General features: G+C 41.8%; 1 protein-coding gene across 5 annotated transcripts in view; it reads left to right on the top strand.

The window, feature by feature from the left end:
• The window catches only part of LOC117459590 (neurexin-1a-like), a 303,237-nt gene that overhangs the window by 193,394 nt on the left and 93,505 nt on the right, over positions 1–16,338 (top strand). For 3 of the 5 annotated variants that reach the window (XM_034100515.1, XM_034100513.1, XM_034100511.1), the window contains exon 1: positions 3,582–4,656. The exons of 1 other annotated variant lie outside the window; for it this stretch is intronic. In XM_034100515.1, coding sequence (XP_033956406.1) covers positions 4,419–4,656 — 238 coding nt within the window. In that variant the 5' untranslated portion in view covers positions 3,582–4,418. Of the gene's footprint in view, positions 1–3,580; positions 4,657–16,338 lie in introns of those variants that run through there. One more of the 5 variants, XM_034100514.1, reaches the window with a different exon arrangement.

Raw genomic sequence — 16,338 nt, 5'->3', positions numbered from 1 at the left:
CTAATGACTGTATTATGGGAATCAACATAGACGTGTAAATCAGCTGCTCTTCTTCGCTGCTGCTTTGTATCACAGAAAGGATTGAACTTTTACATTTCTCATGTGATCTGATAAACATGACATGAAGGTCAGGGAACTTTGTCTCATTAATATTGTCCAACCGTCAGTGTAATACACCATGGCATGCTAACTACAGCATACTCTCCCTGCCAGTGTAACGTATACCCCAGAGATGAAGGCCTCCACATGTGTTGCTGTGCCACAGATGTGTCTCTCCAGCACACAACAGGTACACCCGGTTCATGCATGGCTTGGCCTGCATGCTTGATCTGCTCTGAGCCAACACTTGTATCAGACGCACTAAACTGCACCTGATTGCAGTAATCCTGGACCTTTCAGCAACCCAGTGACTATGTTAATTGCAGTTATACATCATTAGATGTGTTTTGCTGTAATGGCTACAGTAAACATCATAGTTGCTCTTGAGGAGAAGAAACATTGCTTTGAAAGTGGCTGTAAGTGCCTGTCCTTCTCTGAAGGGTCTCTCCATGTGTCATAAAGTGTCGCCTGATGGCCCTTTCACTGATTTAAAGGCCTTGCTCCAGTCACGTCAGGCACTCTTTGACCACCCATCTGCTGCTCTCCCCCCACTGTTCCTCCAGTCCTCCAACAAATCATCTCATCAGTGCACTGCTCTGTGGTTGCAGTCTTAAGTCAGTAACAGAGACTACTCGTGTCCTTTTATTCCCTTTTTCTCTCCAAGGGACTAGTACACCCTAGACCAATTTCCACTCCTCTCACTTAGTTCGGAGATTGAGGGAAAGTCAGCCACACTTCTAACAGATGTTTTCCCTTCCCCTTGCCCCTTTTGCTTTTTAGATAACTCTCTACGGCTTTACTTTACTGTTTTACCTTTTAAAAGAAACAAAGAAATACAGATCCAGAACAAAGTGTGCTCAAAGTGTCACATGCATCAGATACTTGCACAATCCTTTGGGTCTTAAATGGAAACAAAGAGGAACTACTTGTGGCTTTCTGTCAAGAAGACATCTCTCTAAAAGGAACAAGAGTCAGAACACAGAAAATACAACAAAGAAAACCCTCTACTGTTTCGATGTGGAAGAGGATGTTCTCATTTTGTGGCCAACTTTCTACAATAATGTGGTTAAAGCCGATGAGATCTGTAACTGTGCTGAAATTAGTTTAGGTTCTGGTCCCAGGTGTTTGCTTTTGTGACGGCAGAAGGGATTTGGTTGTGAATATTTTCCCTCAAAGAATATGCATGGCCTCAGATTTCCTGGTTGTCATAGTTAAGTTAGCAGATTTGTACCGCAAAGGGCAACCTGCGGGAACGCTTAATGATATTTTAGTAGAGGAAATCTAACAGGAATCATTGTTTCTGGAGTAATACGATGCTGTGATGAGGCTTTTAGCGATGGTTCCACAATGAAACATTACATTACATGTCACTTGTTAGACGCTTTTATCCAAAGCGACTTACATACTCAATGTGGGCAATCCCTACAGGAGCAATGTGGGGTGAAGTGTCTTGCCCAGGGACACAACGACATGCTGACTGCAGTGGGGTTTGAACCTGTGACCCCCTGATCCCAACACTAACGCACAACCCACTGCACCACACGCCCCCCCGTGTTTTAACATGATGCATGCTATATGGATCTCCTGTTGTTCTGAATATTCCACACATAAGCTGCTTTGTGATACAGACCTTGTGTGCACTTAACAGTTCAGCCACTAGGGGGCACACATGAACAAGTAACTCATAATAAACCTTATAAAGGTATCACCTCACTGCTGATGTCATTAACTTCAGTTGCTGCATACCAACACAGTGTTTCCCACCCAAAACCCAGAAAGCATACTTTGTTCTCTTTTCACTCTTTCCATTTAGCTGAATATCAAGTGTTCCAATTTAAGATATCCTTTTGTTTCCCTGAAGTTTGTTGTCGAGGACAAAGTAAGTCAGGTTGTTGTCCTTGGCAAGCAGCCCTGATAGATTGCCTTATTAGGTGCAATTATGCAGATCGCACTGCTGATAATTATAAAAGTGTAACACATTCAGCAGGAACATTCCTTTTCACCGTTGCAAATGAGAACAGAGCTGTGGTTCCATGCTGCTGACTTTTTTTTAGCACCAGGTGGCTGCACCAAGTTATTGAGATTCTACAAGGTGAGAACAGCACACTTACCTAATGTGTGCAGCATCTGTTTTGTGCTTTGATCGCATTTGACTACTATATAGGGACCACACACAACAGAACAATCAAAGGTATCCTCATCTATCTTTGTTCCAGGTGGCATATTTTATTCTTCGAACAGATTATTGTTCATGGTATAACAATAATGTGTATGTTCTCTTTACCCTTATTGGAATTCACAGGACAGAATCTGTGCTAAAAACAGTTCTAATGTATCAGTACAATGGATAAAGTCAAATTAATGTTCATTTAAACGGTTCTTCTTTTCCTTAAGGCGCCTTTTTAATTGTCTTCATGTCAACAATCAAGTGGAACAAAATGGAGAAGGACACATTATCCTCTGTGTCACGCTTGCTAAGTTGGCTTTCTTAGGGCAAGAAGTGCCTGTGTATTCCCTGTAAACCGTAAAGATCAGCTCAGCATCTGGATGTTCTTTCTCCTCCAGCTTAGAACACTGCATTTGGTAGGGGAGGCTGTTGAACGGCCAGTGTGCAAACAGAAGCAGTCACACTGCAGCTGAGCCGTGTGCTCTCCAGCCCTGAACTCTGAACACTGAGCACACTTCCCAGCTGAACCGGATTGTGTTTATCAGCAGGGCTTTTATGTCCACATGTTCTCGTACACTCCCGTAACTCGTGCTGCACACAGCATTCCCTCTCTTGTGAGGAATGATCTTTTATTAGCAGGCGAGGCAGACTTGCCCAGATTCAGCACCCTCTCTGTGGACAGTGCTCAACTGCCAGCTCTGGCACTGTGCGTGCTTTGTTTGTTTGTGTGTGTGTGTTCATATGTTTGTGTGTGTGTATAAGAGTGAGCTGCAGCATCATCACTCTTCTACAATCTTGCCAGCGACAGACTGCAGAGTCCGGTTAAGAACCTATAGAAAACACTTTTCCTGGGCGGTGGAGAGGCAAGGATTGGGTTGGACTGCTTATCCTAATTATTTTTAAATATAAATCTGCAAGACGATTATAATACAACTTCCTCAAATTCACCGGAAGAGAAAGAAAAGGGAAATTATGATAAACTAGAGAGTGAAAGAAGAGGTGGACAAAAGTAGAAACGGTAATAAATCCAGCCGTTCCTGCTTTCTCATTTGCTTTCTCTCTTCTTCTTGATGATCATGAACGTCCTCACAGGAGAGTGGATGTGAAAAGACTGAACAGGGCGAGTAGGGGGAGGTCGTGAAAGGAATCAGGGCTGGGGGACATCGCTTCAATTCCTGCTATTCTGCCTAAATAGGCTCGTCCTCTGTAATGCACTCAGGCTCCAGTGATTCGCTATGTGAATGCTGCCCATTTGCATAGCCACTCTCACTCCTGCTTCCTGGCTGGCTGTTGAGGCTCCCCCTCCCTCTGTCATCCTCCTCCTTCTCCTCCTCCTCTCTCCCCTCTCCCTCTTGCGCACATCTTCTGGTACGGCGCTGCCGATGCTGCCTGTGTGTGAGTGTGTGTTCCTGCCCAGGGCTGCTCTCTCAGGTACTGTCGTTGCTATCGCTTGCTCTCATCTCTGGATGGGGAACGGGTGCGCTACTTGGCACAACTTACAGGTGCAATCACGCCGTCTCCCACGCGCTGCTGCAGCTGTCCGACACATGCAAATGAGACTCGGATTTAACTATGGTCCCATTCCTCTGGACATCCTCTGAGACCACTGGAGGAGCAAAAGGACGGACACTCAGAATTACTGTCTTCCTTTCCTGAAGAAATCCACTTTGCACAGGTGCTATCAGTCTCTTCTGAAGTTGGCTTTCTTCTTTCCTGGCAATTGCATTTTTTGGAATAATACGTTTTCAGTGGGAAGATGTTTCTAATTTTGTGAGGGAGAAACAGAGAAAATAAGGGCACTCAGGGAATTGGATCAAGCTGGGATTTCTCCATTTCTGTTTGAGGTTGCCCTAATTTCTTGAGTGAATGTTTCTGATTGTTTTTGTATGATGATTTACAATACCTCTTTACCTCCCTGGGTGCTGCTACGGATTTCCTAACTAAGTGGAGAACAGCAAGAAGCCTTTTTTTTATATCCCACAACCGACATTTTGTGTGGTGTCCCCCTTTTTGCTTTTTCCCCCCTTCTTTCTCTTTGGATCTGTGCGAGGGTCTCTCTGGGCATAGTGATATTTTTCAAAGAAGTATGGGGCTGTAAAGGCTCACTGAAGTTCCACCTTGATCTGAAGCCTCAACTGGCCACTCGGGGAAGATGTTCGGAGGCTGGAGGACACAGTTTTCTCCCCTGAGGCCTGTAGCAGAGCCCCCAAACCGGAGTCCAGCTTCCCTGTCCCACCTGGCCTTGTGGATCACTGCCCTGGCCCTGGGCTTTGTGGCAGGGTCAGATCCAGGTGCTGTGCACCACATTCACCTCTCCCATGGAAACAAGCGTCACCATACTGTGCCTATTGCTATCCACAGATCACCTGCATCCCTTAGAGCAGGGACCGGTAAGTATTTTCTTATCTAACCATAAAAACGACCTCTACATACAGTAACTTATTGTGAGTTTTAAATGTCATTATAAACTTTCAACAATGTCATTCGCTCATTAGTAGGCTATGTTAACCCTGTTTCAAGTCTAAAAATTATAAAATATTGTTTACTTTTTAGTATTTAGTTTCCCCCTTCCTAGACGCGCAGCGAGCCAAGCATATATTATCCCATATTTTTCTGTCTCAGCAAAGTGCCCTCTGTCTCCATGTCTGAGATTAGCCATATCCCTATCTCCAGATGCTCCACTGTGTCCAGATTAGACAGGATTAGAACATTGTGGCGCTCCATGTTGCCCCTGGGTGTTTGAGAGAGACAAAGATGTGTTGGCTCCAGCTCTGCAGGGTGTCGAGGTGCTCCCGGCCCCTGCCCAGCGCGTGGTGGGGAGGAGGCCTCTGTACCCGCTTTGGCAAGAAGGTTCATGACACAGGCATTAAGCAAGCAAGGAAGGAAAAGGCTGAAAAAGGAAGAATCTCATCCCTTAGGAGTTATATAACCTTAATGCAAAGTATTCATGATCGACTGCAGTACGCTCTTCTCAATACAGTATGTGTGAGAATAATTTCTTTTAAAAAAAATTCACATTTTGCGATGTGTGAATTTCACCTGCCGTTGTTGTTTAAGATTGAGGCAATATCGTACGTCCATCCATCTTCTCCCGCTTATCCGTGGTCGGGTCACGGGGGTAGCAGTTCCGGCAGATATAATATCGTACGTATAAGACTAAAATACTCTTTAGTTATCATTCTGTCCAAGCATGTTTGAGTGACGTAATCACTACCGGTCTAACACTGACGTAATGCTGAGGTACCCTTGCTTCCATTGAGTAGACACTGCTTAATAATGTACACCAAATCTCAACTGCAAGGTTCTGAACTCTCAAATATTCAAGTTTAATAATAACAGTGAATCAAGTTGTGAGGAATAACAGTACTGGCATTTTGAGGATGCTTTTATTGGACACAGGAAAAGCTCAGAAACCAAATTGAAGCGCAAATCACTGGGCAGCGTTAGACCTGTACCAACCGGGTCAGAGCTCCTTAGTGGTGATGGGGAGATGGGAGGATTGCAGGCCTGCTAAGACAACAAGAGAGGCAATTAGGCTGCTCTGCTGTGACCTGTCTGGAGCTCAGACCGCTCAGCTCGCCCTACTGCTCTCCCTTTAAAACCCGAGAGGCATCGAGTGCTTTCAGGCGCATTCCATGACTTGATATCATAGTTAGCGATCATGCTGATATTGTGAGAGAAAAAGAGCGGGAGGCAAAGGAAAGCTTGTCCTCGGTAACATGATTACAGTTTTGGTTGATAAGCACAGGGAGAGTGCATACATGCAAAATGGGAGACATGCTGTTCAACATGGTACCTGCCTCCAGGACAAAGCCTGCTGTTGTAAAAAAGCCCCAGTGCTGTTGTCTTAGCTGTGCTGCAATTGGTTTAATTTTCACGGGGCTTGTTCCTTCCATGGGGTGTCTCTTCACGGCAGCAATTGAACATGCACGGCGTCGTTTTTTTTCCGTCTAATTTGTGCATTCAAGAGCCAAAGCCCCTCAGGTTCTAACTCTGCATGTTTAACAGAATCTGTTTCCCTCTATTTCAAACATCAGAAACTAGCCTTACATTACCTTCAATTATTTCCCACTGTCTCCACCCCTTTCCTCTGTCTCTATCATAGCCTTTGATGTCATGGTCAGTGTTCAAATCTAATCCTATTTACAATATGTACGCAACTGAACCTGCCTAACATCATAGTCACAGTGCATTTAAGGGGGAGGCGTGTGGTGCAGTGGGTTGTGCGTTGGTGTTCGGGTCAGGGGGCCACAGGTTCAAACCCCACTGCAGTCAGCATGCCGTTGTGTCCCTGGGCAAGACACTTCACCCCAAGTTGCTCCTGTGGGGATTGTCCACAGGATTGAGTATGTAAGTCGCTTTGGATAAAAGCGTCTAACAAGTAACATGTAATTTAATGTTTTCTCAATTGATTAGACCCAACAAAACTAATAGACACTGCCAACACTTAGTTCTATATGCAAATTGACTCCATTTCAACAAAATGCTCTTTCACTAAATATATGTTAACTCTGGCTTCCCCATTTGTGGACGCGAGGACACAATCACTGCAAGTGATCTCATAGGAAAACACACGTTACTCTCTATATATATCAGCAAACTGTCAGAGAAACCATGCTTCCTCTCCGTTGTATTGAACGTGTGTGTCTGTCATTGATTTATGTGGAAAGAAGAATAAAATTACCATGGTCAGGATGTATGAAATTGAGTTGGAGTGTGATGCATTGTTTGTTTAGGGCTAGAAGTAATGAGGTTCAGACAGTATCAACTCTGAGGAGTAGACATACCATTTATCATGAATATACTCCCAGAGGTGATAGTCTTCTTTCCCAGATGGATACGATATGATATGCTGGATAACTAAGTTATGCTTTTCGTTTTGTTTTTTTCTTCCTGCACCTGCTGTTCGTTGTTAGAGACACTGGATATATAAGATGACCTGGTCAATAGGAAAAGTGATACAAGCTACAAATATTCATTTAACTTTGAATGGTTAATGCATAATATGGTGACCTGAAATTGCCTCTGTCTGAGACAAATATTCAGTTTCTTTTCCATTCACACTTATTTTCTCTGCCTATTCTATGTGCATATATGTGGGACATGGTCTCAGACTGTCAGCCCATGTAGGGGGGGAATCTACCTCCAGATCTGTGACAAACTTGACACTGCCAAGGAAAATCCCACCCCCCGCCAAGAACCTGCTCCATCAACTGCTGAACAAAACTGCTTTTGTGTTTCAAGATGTGGTGGTTTGAGCTTAGTCTGCATGGCAATTTCAGTGATTATAATACATTGTAATGCGCTCCTTCAGAGCCAATGCTTGAATGGATTCAAGACAGCGCTGTGTGCGCTAACCCTGCTGCAGAGAACAGAGTAGTGGGGGGTGAGAATGGAGAGGGGGAAAACAAAAATGAAAGGATAAAGACAAGAAAGAAAAACTGAGATGGAGAATGTGAGGAAAGAAGAGAAAAGAGAGCAGAGAAGAGAGACCGTGCACGGCCCCTGATGTTGCCTCGCTGCCGGTGTGTTGTGAGCTTGTATAATATAATTACTCCCATGTCTCTGAGCTGATGTCATTCTGCGATAGTGAGAGGATGACAGTATCTCTGCTTCTGTGAGGCATCGGAGATGATAGCTGCCCTGATAAGGATCTGAGTACATGTTCCTCTGCTCTAGAGGGAGTAGAAGCCGTTGTTGACCCAGGAAAGAGAGCGTGAAGACGTAGTCGTAGTATTCTCCTCTTTCTCTGATGTGTGAGAACACAAACATCCTCCCTTTTTATTTGTGAGCGCTTTAGGTCTTTAACCTACTCCCATCTTGTGATACTTCCTTCCCTTCCCCCCAGTGTCAGCACTTCATCTCTCCCTGACCGCCGAGCCTAACGCCCCCCTTCCCCCCCATGGTCTACAGAGTCCATCCAAGCAGATAGAGTGGGCAGCAGTTTGCGCCTGCAGTGGTCTGTGTGGTTTTGGTGGTGACCAAGCTACGGATGGCATGAAGGGAAATGAGACCTGACTGTTCGTGCGGTGGGCAGCGAGGGGTCAGCTGAGTAATGTGTCTGGTTTCGGATTAGAGACTTGGGAGACAGAGATAGGAAAAGAGCCCCCTCCTTTTATTCAAGAGGCATGGGGTCCTGGATGAGTTTGAGTCAGGGAGCTCTTTACCCACAAGGCACTAAGTGAATCATCATCAACTCATCGTCTTCTCTGCCATCTCTCTCTTTCTTATTCATCCCGTCCATCTGTCTGTTTACACCTCTGGCTTTCCTTTTTCAAACCTTCTTTTTTTTTCTTTTAACGACCTTTTAATGGATGTTTGCTAGTGTTACATCCGTATGGTATCTAAGAAGTGGGATAAAGAAAGCATGTCATCTCACACAGAGATAACTCTGAGAGACTGCAGCGGATGAATAACAGTCATGAGATTAATGATTCTCATGGAGGGAATGTGTTGCAACAGCAGCATACACCAAAACAAGACTCAAAAGTAAAGTCCTTGTTTTGTTAAAAATAATGGTGTTGATTTTTTTTTCATGACAAAAACAATAATTAAAAAAATTGAATTGCAAATTAAACAAACAACATAAATGCCCCTTGTGTGTAAATGCCTCAAGTGTTTGATCACTGCTGGAATTTTGCAACAGTAACTGTATGGAGATTTGAAACATGGTGAAACTACAGCTGTCGTGCAGATCAATGTGTTGGAGATTTGATTTGGTAATAAAATACGTTATTCCAATCTTTCCAGGGGGAACGACACAAAAAAGGAAAAATGTATGCATTTAAAAAAAAAAGTGAAGATAATGAATGCAAAAGCCTGTGTTTATCTAATCTAATATGAATTGAGTTCAGTCACTCTGAAGAATCCTCATTCTCTGTCATCATAATGAGGCAGTAGCTATCTGCGCCACTCAAGCCTGTATATATACACACACACACTTATGCACAGTCACTCACAAATGCACAAGAGCTCGCTGCACCCGAAAGAGCAACTCTCCCAAATCATCTTCAGCTCTTTGATCGCTTTGAATCAGTGTCACAAGTGTGTGAATGTGGGTAGTTGCACAGGAGAAAAGTTCCATTTATACACGCAACATATAATTGGTAAGTTATCTTTTAAAATGGGTCATAAAGAGAAATATGCTCTTGGAAGGTGTAAGAATATAATAGTCCAGACCTGCTGTAGTTCCAAGAATACAGTGGTAACTCTCCCAGTGGTGGACTAATTGGTTCTGGGAAAGGTCATACGAGAAAAAAAATTGAAGATGGAGGGAGAAATCTTTCAGCCTTTACAGCCTGATGACCCCAACCACAGGGGAGGCTGGGCGTCTGTGGCTGCAAGCTTGCAGAAGAAGAACATGTATGATTGCCATTGATCACCTGATCAATAATGAGCCTCTACTTAGATTTCACAAGTCTGTTTTTAGAGGAAGAAAAAAAAAACCTCCATCCTATACGTGGGTAGTTTGATTGACAGTTTACTAATTATTCTTAGCTTACAAATCATTACCTAGCCATTTTGATAATATGTTTTGGATTAATGCTGAAAAATGAGAAGTTAAACAAAAATAATGACTGCCCTGTGTGACAATGGGCCTCAATAAGAACCAACCATGTCATAGCTATTCTTTTTTTGCAATTTACAATTTACAATTTACAAAAAAGAAAGCTGCCCCCTAATCCACTCTAATAGGATTGTGTGGGATTTCACCTTCCTCATTGCTCCCTCCATCTCTTAGTGCCTCGCTGGCAGGGGCTGATAACAACACGCCTGCCTAACAGCTAAGTGCAAGCTAATATTAGCATATATTTTGCAACATAGTGTAGAAATACAACGCATACCCACACATATTTGTTTTCCTTTTGATGTTTATTTGTTGGTAGATACATGGCATCCGAGTGAGATAGAGGACAGCACAGCTCTCTCCTACATATCCAGTTGATAAGGGGGAGGCTGGCTGTATATAAATCGGGAAGGCAGCAGTTTTGCAGCTCAACAAAACTCCTTCATACAACTTGAAACATCAGTACACATGCAATATGTAATTCTCCTGATTTTCTCTATATTAATATAATGGTATTATATACAATTATTATATATAAGATATGCAGCTAATTAAATGATATCTCACAACTTATAAAAGGCTTACTTACAAAGTGAGGCTACTCAGCATTGGCAAAGCAGATGTTTAATTCTGCAATTAAGGCCATGGCGTGCTTTCTGTCTCCTGGGTATGGCTTACAAAGCAGTAAACAGTAAAAGCTATGCGGTCATGCAGGGACGACATGAAAGTTAGACTCATTAGCATGAGGGATAGGTTTTCTTTGGCATTTGTATCAACGCATTATTATAGGTGATATGTCACAGGCTTCTTTGAAAACGAATGTAAATGCAAGACCATATATATTACGCAGTGAATTAAATGTACCACACCGAGTGTATTAAAGTGTCCTCTTGCTGGTGTTTGAAGCATTGTTTATGCTCTGCTTTCAGTATACCTACTGCAGATGTACATTGCCTTGAGCTAAACAGTGTTTTGTTAAATAAGAGGTACAGTGGGGAGCCGACTGATATTTTCCATTACACGTAGAGATACAGATGTATTAAATAATTTCAAAGAAAGCCTTCCTGTGGCACAATATCTTTCCAATAAGGCCTAATGTGGACCTCTATATAACTTCCTTTTAAGAATAGTGCTAATGTGGGAGTATGCTCAGAAAAGCGCTGGAGCTTTTTCTGATCCTGGAGCAGCTTCTTTGTGAGGTCACTATCTGAGCTGATGCAGGTTGGGCTGCATATGCAACCCAGTCTCACGGCATTTCGTGTTCACCAACACGATTTTTAATCTATTGATTCGTGTTCACCAACACGATTTGCCCCTTTTTTCGTGTTGCACAGCACGATTTTAAAAGCAATGTATTTCTACTGGTAACGTGTTTCGTGCCTGCAGGCTGCAGGCTGCAGCACGTCTTTTTCTCCGGTCGGGTCGTGGGAGACCGGAAGCTGTGTGGTTCATAAAAACATGTTCTTACTCAATATCAAGCCACAATTATTGCTTTTATTTTAAATCGTATAATTTCGGACTTTTGTTGCCGTCTGTGAGGAAAATAAATGGGGCTCAGAGCCTCAGGATACTGAAATCTGTATTTTTAAAAAAAAATGTCCTTCTAATTTGTTATTCTTTTCAAAATAACACACTGTTATTTACTCACCAATAACACACAATTATCCTTGCTTTTATTTATTGGTTTAATTCCATAATCTCGGGCTTTTTTGGTGTCCGTCACTGAATTTCAAAATAAAAATAACCGGAAACAGACGTAGGCCTATAAGGGACATTTCGAGCATCATTGCGATTGTCAATATTTCTGAGTTTAGGATGGCCGAAGACACTACACTACCCATAATCCCCAGCTATCGTTTAGGACTACAGTTCCCGTAAGGTTACGCAGAGCGTCAAACAGCTGTGTGAAATGGAACGAAACCACGCCAGACTATCCAAAACTGGAATCGAACACCCCTCCAGAACTACACATGCTGGCTTTTGTGTTTCGCAAAATGTTCTATGGGACGTCTCTACTGAACGTTTTCGTTTTTCCCACAATTAGAAGTTGCCATTATTAAACACATTGGTGTTATCAAATGTAAAACATATAATTAATAAATGGGTGAAAATCACTTGTGTCCATAATGCGCAGCATTAATATATAGCATTAATATATACCCACATGACAGCTCATTGCTACTTTGTAATTCTACTCCACTACAGTTCAGAGGTTAACCTGGTATTTTTACTCCACTGCATTTATTTGAGTTACTTTGCAGATTCTGATTAATTATGTGAAATATAAACAACCCTTAAATCAGACTTTAGTTACACCTGAGTAAAATTCAGGTAAGGTGATTGTCAAGTGCCAACAATCAGGAGAGATATTTGATAGTTGGTGCTTGAGAAGACATGAATGGAAACGAGTAATAAAGTATATTCATTACTCGTTATTCTCTACTAATAGTTCATTAAAGACTGTATATTATGGCTATTTTGCACATCCCTTTCAAGATTTTCAAAGGTTTATTGACATATCATACACAACTACGGTGTAGTTATGCAATGAATGAACAACGTGGGTCACAGGTTCCTCAACAGTGCATTACAAGACATCTATCAATATGTGTGTACCTCCACCATTAAACTGTCATATTCTGCACATTTCTTATTCTATCTACATACATAAGAGTATAATTAATGTGTATAATATCAGTTAAAATAAGTGCTTCAACATAGTTAACATTGCAGGAATGCAATATATTAGACGTTAATTACTTTGTCAGGCTTAATATTTAATATGTAATGTTTAAATAAAGGTTAATCCGTTTTTCTGTTTTGCACCTCACTTATAGTATCTTCTTGATTTTTTATATTCTATATTTCTATATTTATACTTTCCCCCTATGAAAGTATGTACTCTTAATATTTTTTTAATCAAATATAACACATAAAAACAATAATTCAATAACGTGCTTTAACCACTAGGAGGTGCACACAAGGTGCACACAGCCATAATAACTGTGTATTATTAGTGTGTATGTACAACATCTGAAGATGTATAGTTTTATGCATTTTATGCATCATTTTACAGCATATTGCTATACTATTTCAGACTCAGTATTTACATTCTTACATTCAAAGAAAATCAGTAATATCTTTGAAAACTACAGTCCTTTTCTATCAGCTGTGCACCGTTATGGTGTAAATATAACCTATCTATGAATTAGATCAAATGTAAAAGTCAGCCGAATTAGTGTTGATACTGCAAGGAGACGTATTGTGTGAAGAGAAATTGAAGATATTGTTTAATTGTTGATATATTTATGATCCACGTCAAGTATTCAGTTTTGGCGTCATTTCTTCCAGTTTTTCCAAAGGTCTTCTCATCAGGGCTCTCTAAATAAAGAACTACGGCAGATCTGTAATATGTAATGCAGGCGAACCGTGTATTACAATGCCGTTATGTGATGACTTTCAAAGAGAAAAGCAAGAGCACTCGGAATTAAGTATTATTTTATACTTTTAAAATGTTTTCCGGATTTCATATAATATAAACACCAAATCCCAGCATGCATTGCGGCTAACACATCCAATCAGCGAGCTTAAAACCATAGCTGAGGATCTTGGGTAATCGCTCGAAATGCCTAAGCCTGTTTCCGGTTATATTTATTTTGAAATTCAGTTCCTGACGGATGCCAAAAAAGCCTGAGATTATGGAATTGAACCAATAAATAAAAGCAAGGATAATTGAGTGTTATTGGTGAGTAAATAACAGTGTGTCATTTTGAAAAGAATAACAAATTAGAAGGAAAAAAAGATTTAAAAAATACAGATTTCAGTATCCTGAGGCTCTGAGCCCCATTTATTTTCCTCACAGACGGCAACAAAAGTCCGAAATTATACGATTTAAAATAAAAGCAATAACTGTGGCTTGATATTGAGTAAGAACATGTTTTTATGAACCACACAGCTTCCGGTCTTCCACGACCCGACCGGAGAAAAAGACGTGCTGCAGCCTGCAGGCACGAAACACGTTACCAGTAGAAATACATTGCTTTTAAAATCGTGCTGCGCAACACGAAAAAAAGGGGCAAATCGTGATGGTGAACACGAATCAATAGATTAAAAATCGTGTTGGTGAACACGAAATGCCGTGAGACTGGGTTGGCATATGGTGATGGGCAGCCAGAGTTGTCTGTAGTCTCAGATCAGAGCTCTGGCCCTGAACTCTGTTTTCTGCCTCACTTTCACTGTGTAATTATTCCCCACACTTGTCTTTTCACTAATTAGAGCTGGAGTCATACTCCACATCTGTTGGCTCCATAATAGAGAAGACAACAGCTTCTAGAGACCACTTGCGGGCTGTGATGTTTGGTAGATGTGAGGGCACTGCCACACTGAAACTAAATAATACACTGATGTCTGATGGCACGCAATCAGTCGAAGAGGCTTTTAACTATGTGTGAAAAAGCAGGGAATCGACTGATGCTTGATTTTATTTAAGTCTTAACTTTGATACGTGTGTTCACTGGCACGCAAATTAAACACTGGATGCAGAAAAATCTAATCAACAAATTGCTGGCACACAAAATGGCTGACCTGAATTGAGAGAAAGGGAGCATTGAGTCTGAGGAGCAAATGAGGCAAGTGATCATGAGAGAGTAAATTAGAAGCTGTCGATACTGTGAGACACCTCTATCAGAGCCAAGGCTGTTGGCTGGGGAGGCAGATATGCAGCTGGTCGGGTAACAAAGGGCCCGTTTGGTGTATTGCTCAATTCGGACACTGGGTCTTGTCTGCTCTGCCTGGATGGGCCATTCTGCTCCACAAGGCTCATGTATCACTTAGGGCTTAGGGGAAGTAAGCATGGCAGAGGAGGGGGTTAGTAGGGTGTGAGTGACACTGGTCGACTGAGCATTCATGGCATTATGTTACAAGCCCAGGAGGCATAACTTTACCTCAACCATGAATTGATGGTCCCCTGCCATGAAGAGTGAGGGTGGTTGGTATGGCGACCCGGGGCCCTGTGATGATGAGGTGATGGCTTATCTCTCCGGAGCAGTGAGACAATAAAATATGGTGAAGTTCTGCCACAGTCTGATGCAGGGGCATATTTCTTAATTCCCAATCTCTTGACAAACTGCACATTGCATCGGTTTAGGGCTGCCTAAAGAATAGAGTATATCTTAATACCTTCCAAAACATTTTTTTTGTGGAGGCTGCAATTTGAAGTTACATTTTAACCACACCATAACCAGCTCAGACACTATAGGAAATCATGACAAAATATCGCTTACATGTAATTAGAATTAAGATTAGATTATTGATCTCACATTGGTAAATTGTATTGTTACAGAAGCATGTTATCAAAGCATTGCTCCTTTTAAAAAATGAAGTTGTCTATGCTCTAGAGCAGAGGTTCCCAATGTGGGGGTCGCGAGATGAATACAAATAAAACATTGAAAATGAAACTTTTATTATTAATAATAACGTGTGCATAGACATGTTCCAGGGGCGGACTGTCCATCTGTAGAATTCTCCCGCAGCGAGGCTCCCCCGTTGACAATCCACTAGCGCACCCGCCGTTGACAGGGGTCGCCAGTCTCTTTCACTGTATTTATGTCTGCATAGAATGGTATTCAGAGGAATCATAGCTTACAATAATACAGTACATATTGTACACCAAATGACCATGAGATACCTACTGCACGTAGCTAATTCAGACGCCTCACATTAGCTTATAAACTATTCAATAAATCAATATATACAAACTCAAATAACATAGGTGAGTATTGTATTAAAAAGCAAGTTGCAAAGCAGAGTGTTGCTGCCCTGTTTGTTTAAAAACCCCACCATAATCGATGAGCATGGTTGGGTGTGTGCCATATTACTTTAGCCACACCTAACAGTGATACCATGGAGTCCTCCTTTTGTGCATTTTTCTACTGATGGTCAGCAAATACATGATTTTCTGAGGGTGTTACAATAATATATATGAACAATCTTCCCTACCAATATATATTACAGGTTTATGAAGTATAAAATGTGTCTGCCATTGCTCCCTGCAGTATAAGAACATCAAACTACTTTCTAATTAACCATTTTTCTATTGCAAATCTTTATCTCTCCCTCTTCCCCTCCCTCTCTCTTCCTCTTTGATGTGGTCATTTTGTACTTTGTACTCTACCCGCCTTGAGGTCTGACTTAAGTGCTCCTACGTTTTCTCTCTCCCCCTGTTTTTATTAGATTTTGTTGCTCATATCATTTGGAAACCAGCATCATGTACCCTCTAATAAGGATGGCCAATCATGGAGGCAAGCAGCAATGCCCCACTTTTAGTCTCCACTTAATTTAATTACATCAAATTAGCAAAGCAGGGAATGAGAGGAGTAATCCTTTGCAGCTTATGAAGGCAGGTTGGACACTGTCAGCTGTCCTGAGCAGACATGCTGCTTTGGGATTGTCTTCATTCGAAGGGGCTTAAGGCTCATAGGTCACTGGATACTGTTAAAAACAATCC

The sequence above is a fragment of the Pseudochaenichthys georgianus genome, chromosome 15 (genome assembly GCF_902827115.2).
Source record: "Pseudochaenichthys georgianus chromosome 15, fPseGeo1.2, whole genome shotgun sequence".
Lineage (NCBI taxonomy): Eukaryota > Metazoa > Chordata > Actinopteri > Perciformes > Channichthyidae > Pseudochaenichthys > Pseudochaenichthys georgianus.
The sequence above is the reverse complement of the archived record's forward strand: the minus strand, read 5'-3'. Positions and strand labels throughout refer to the sequence as shown.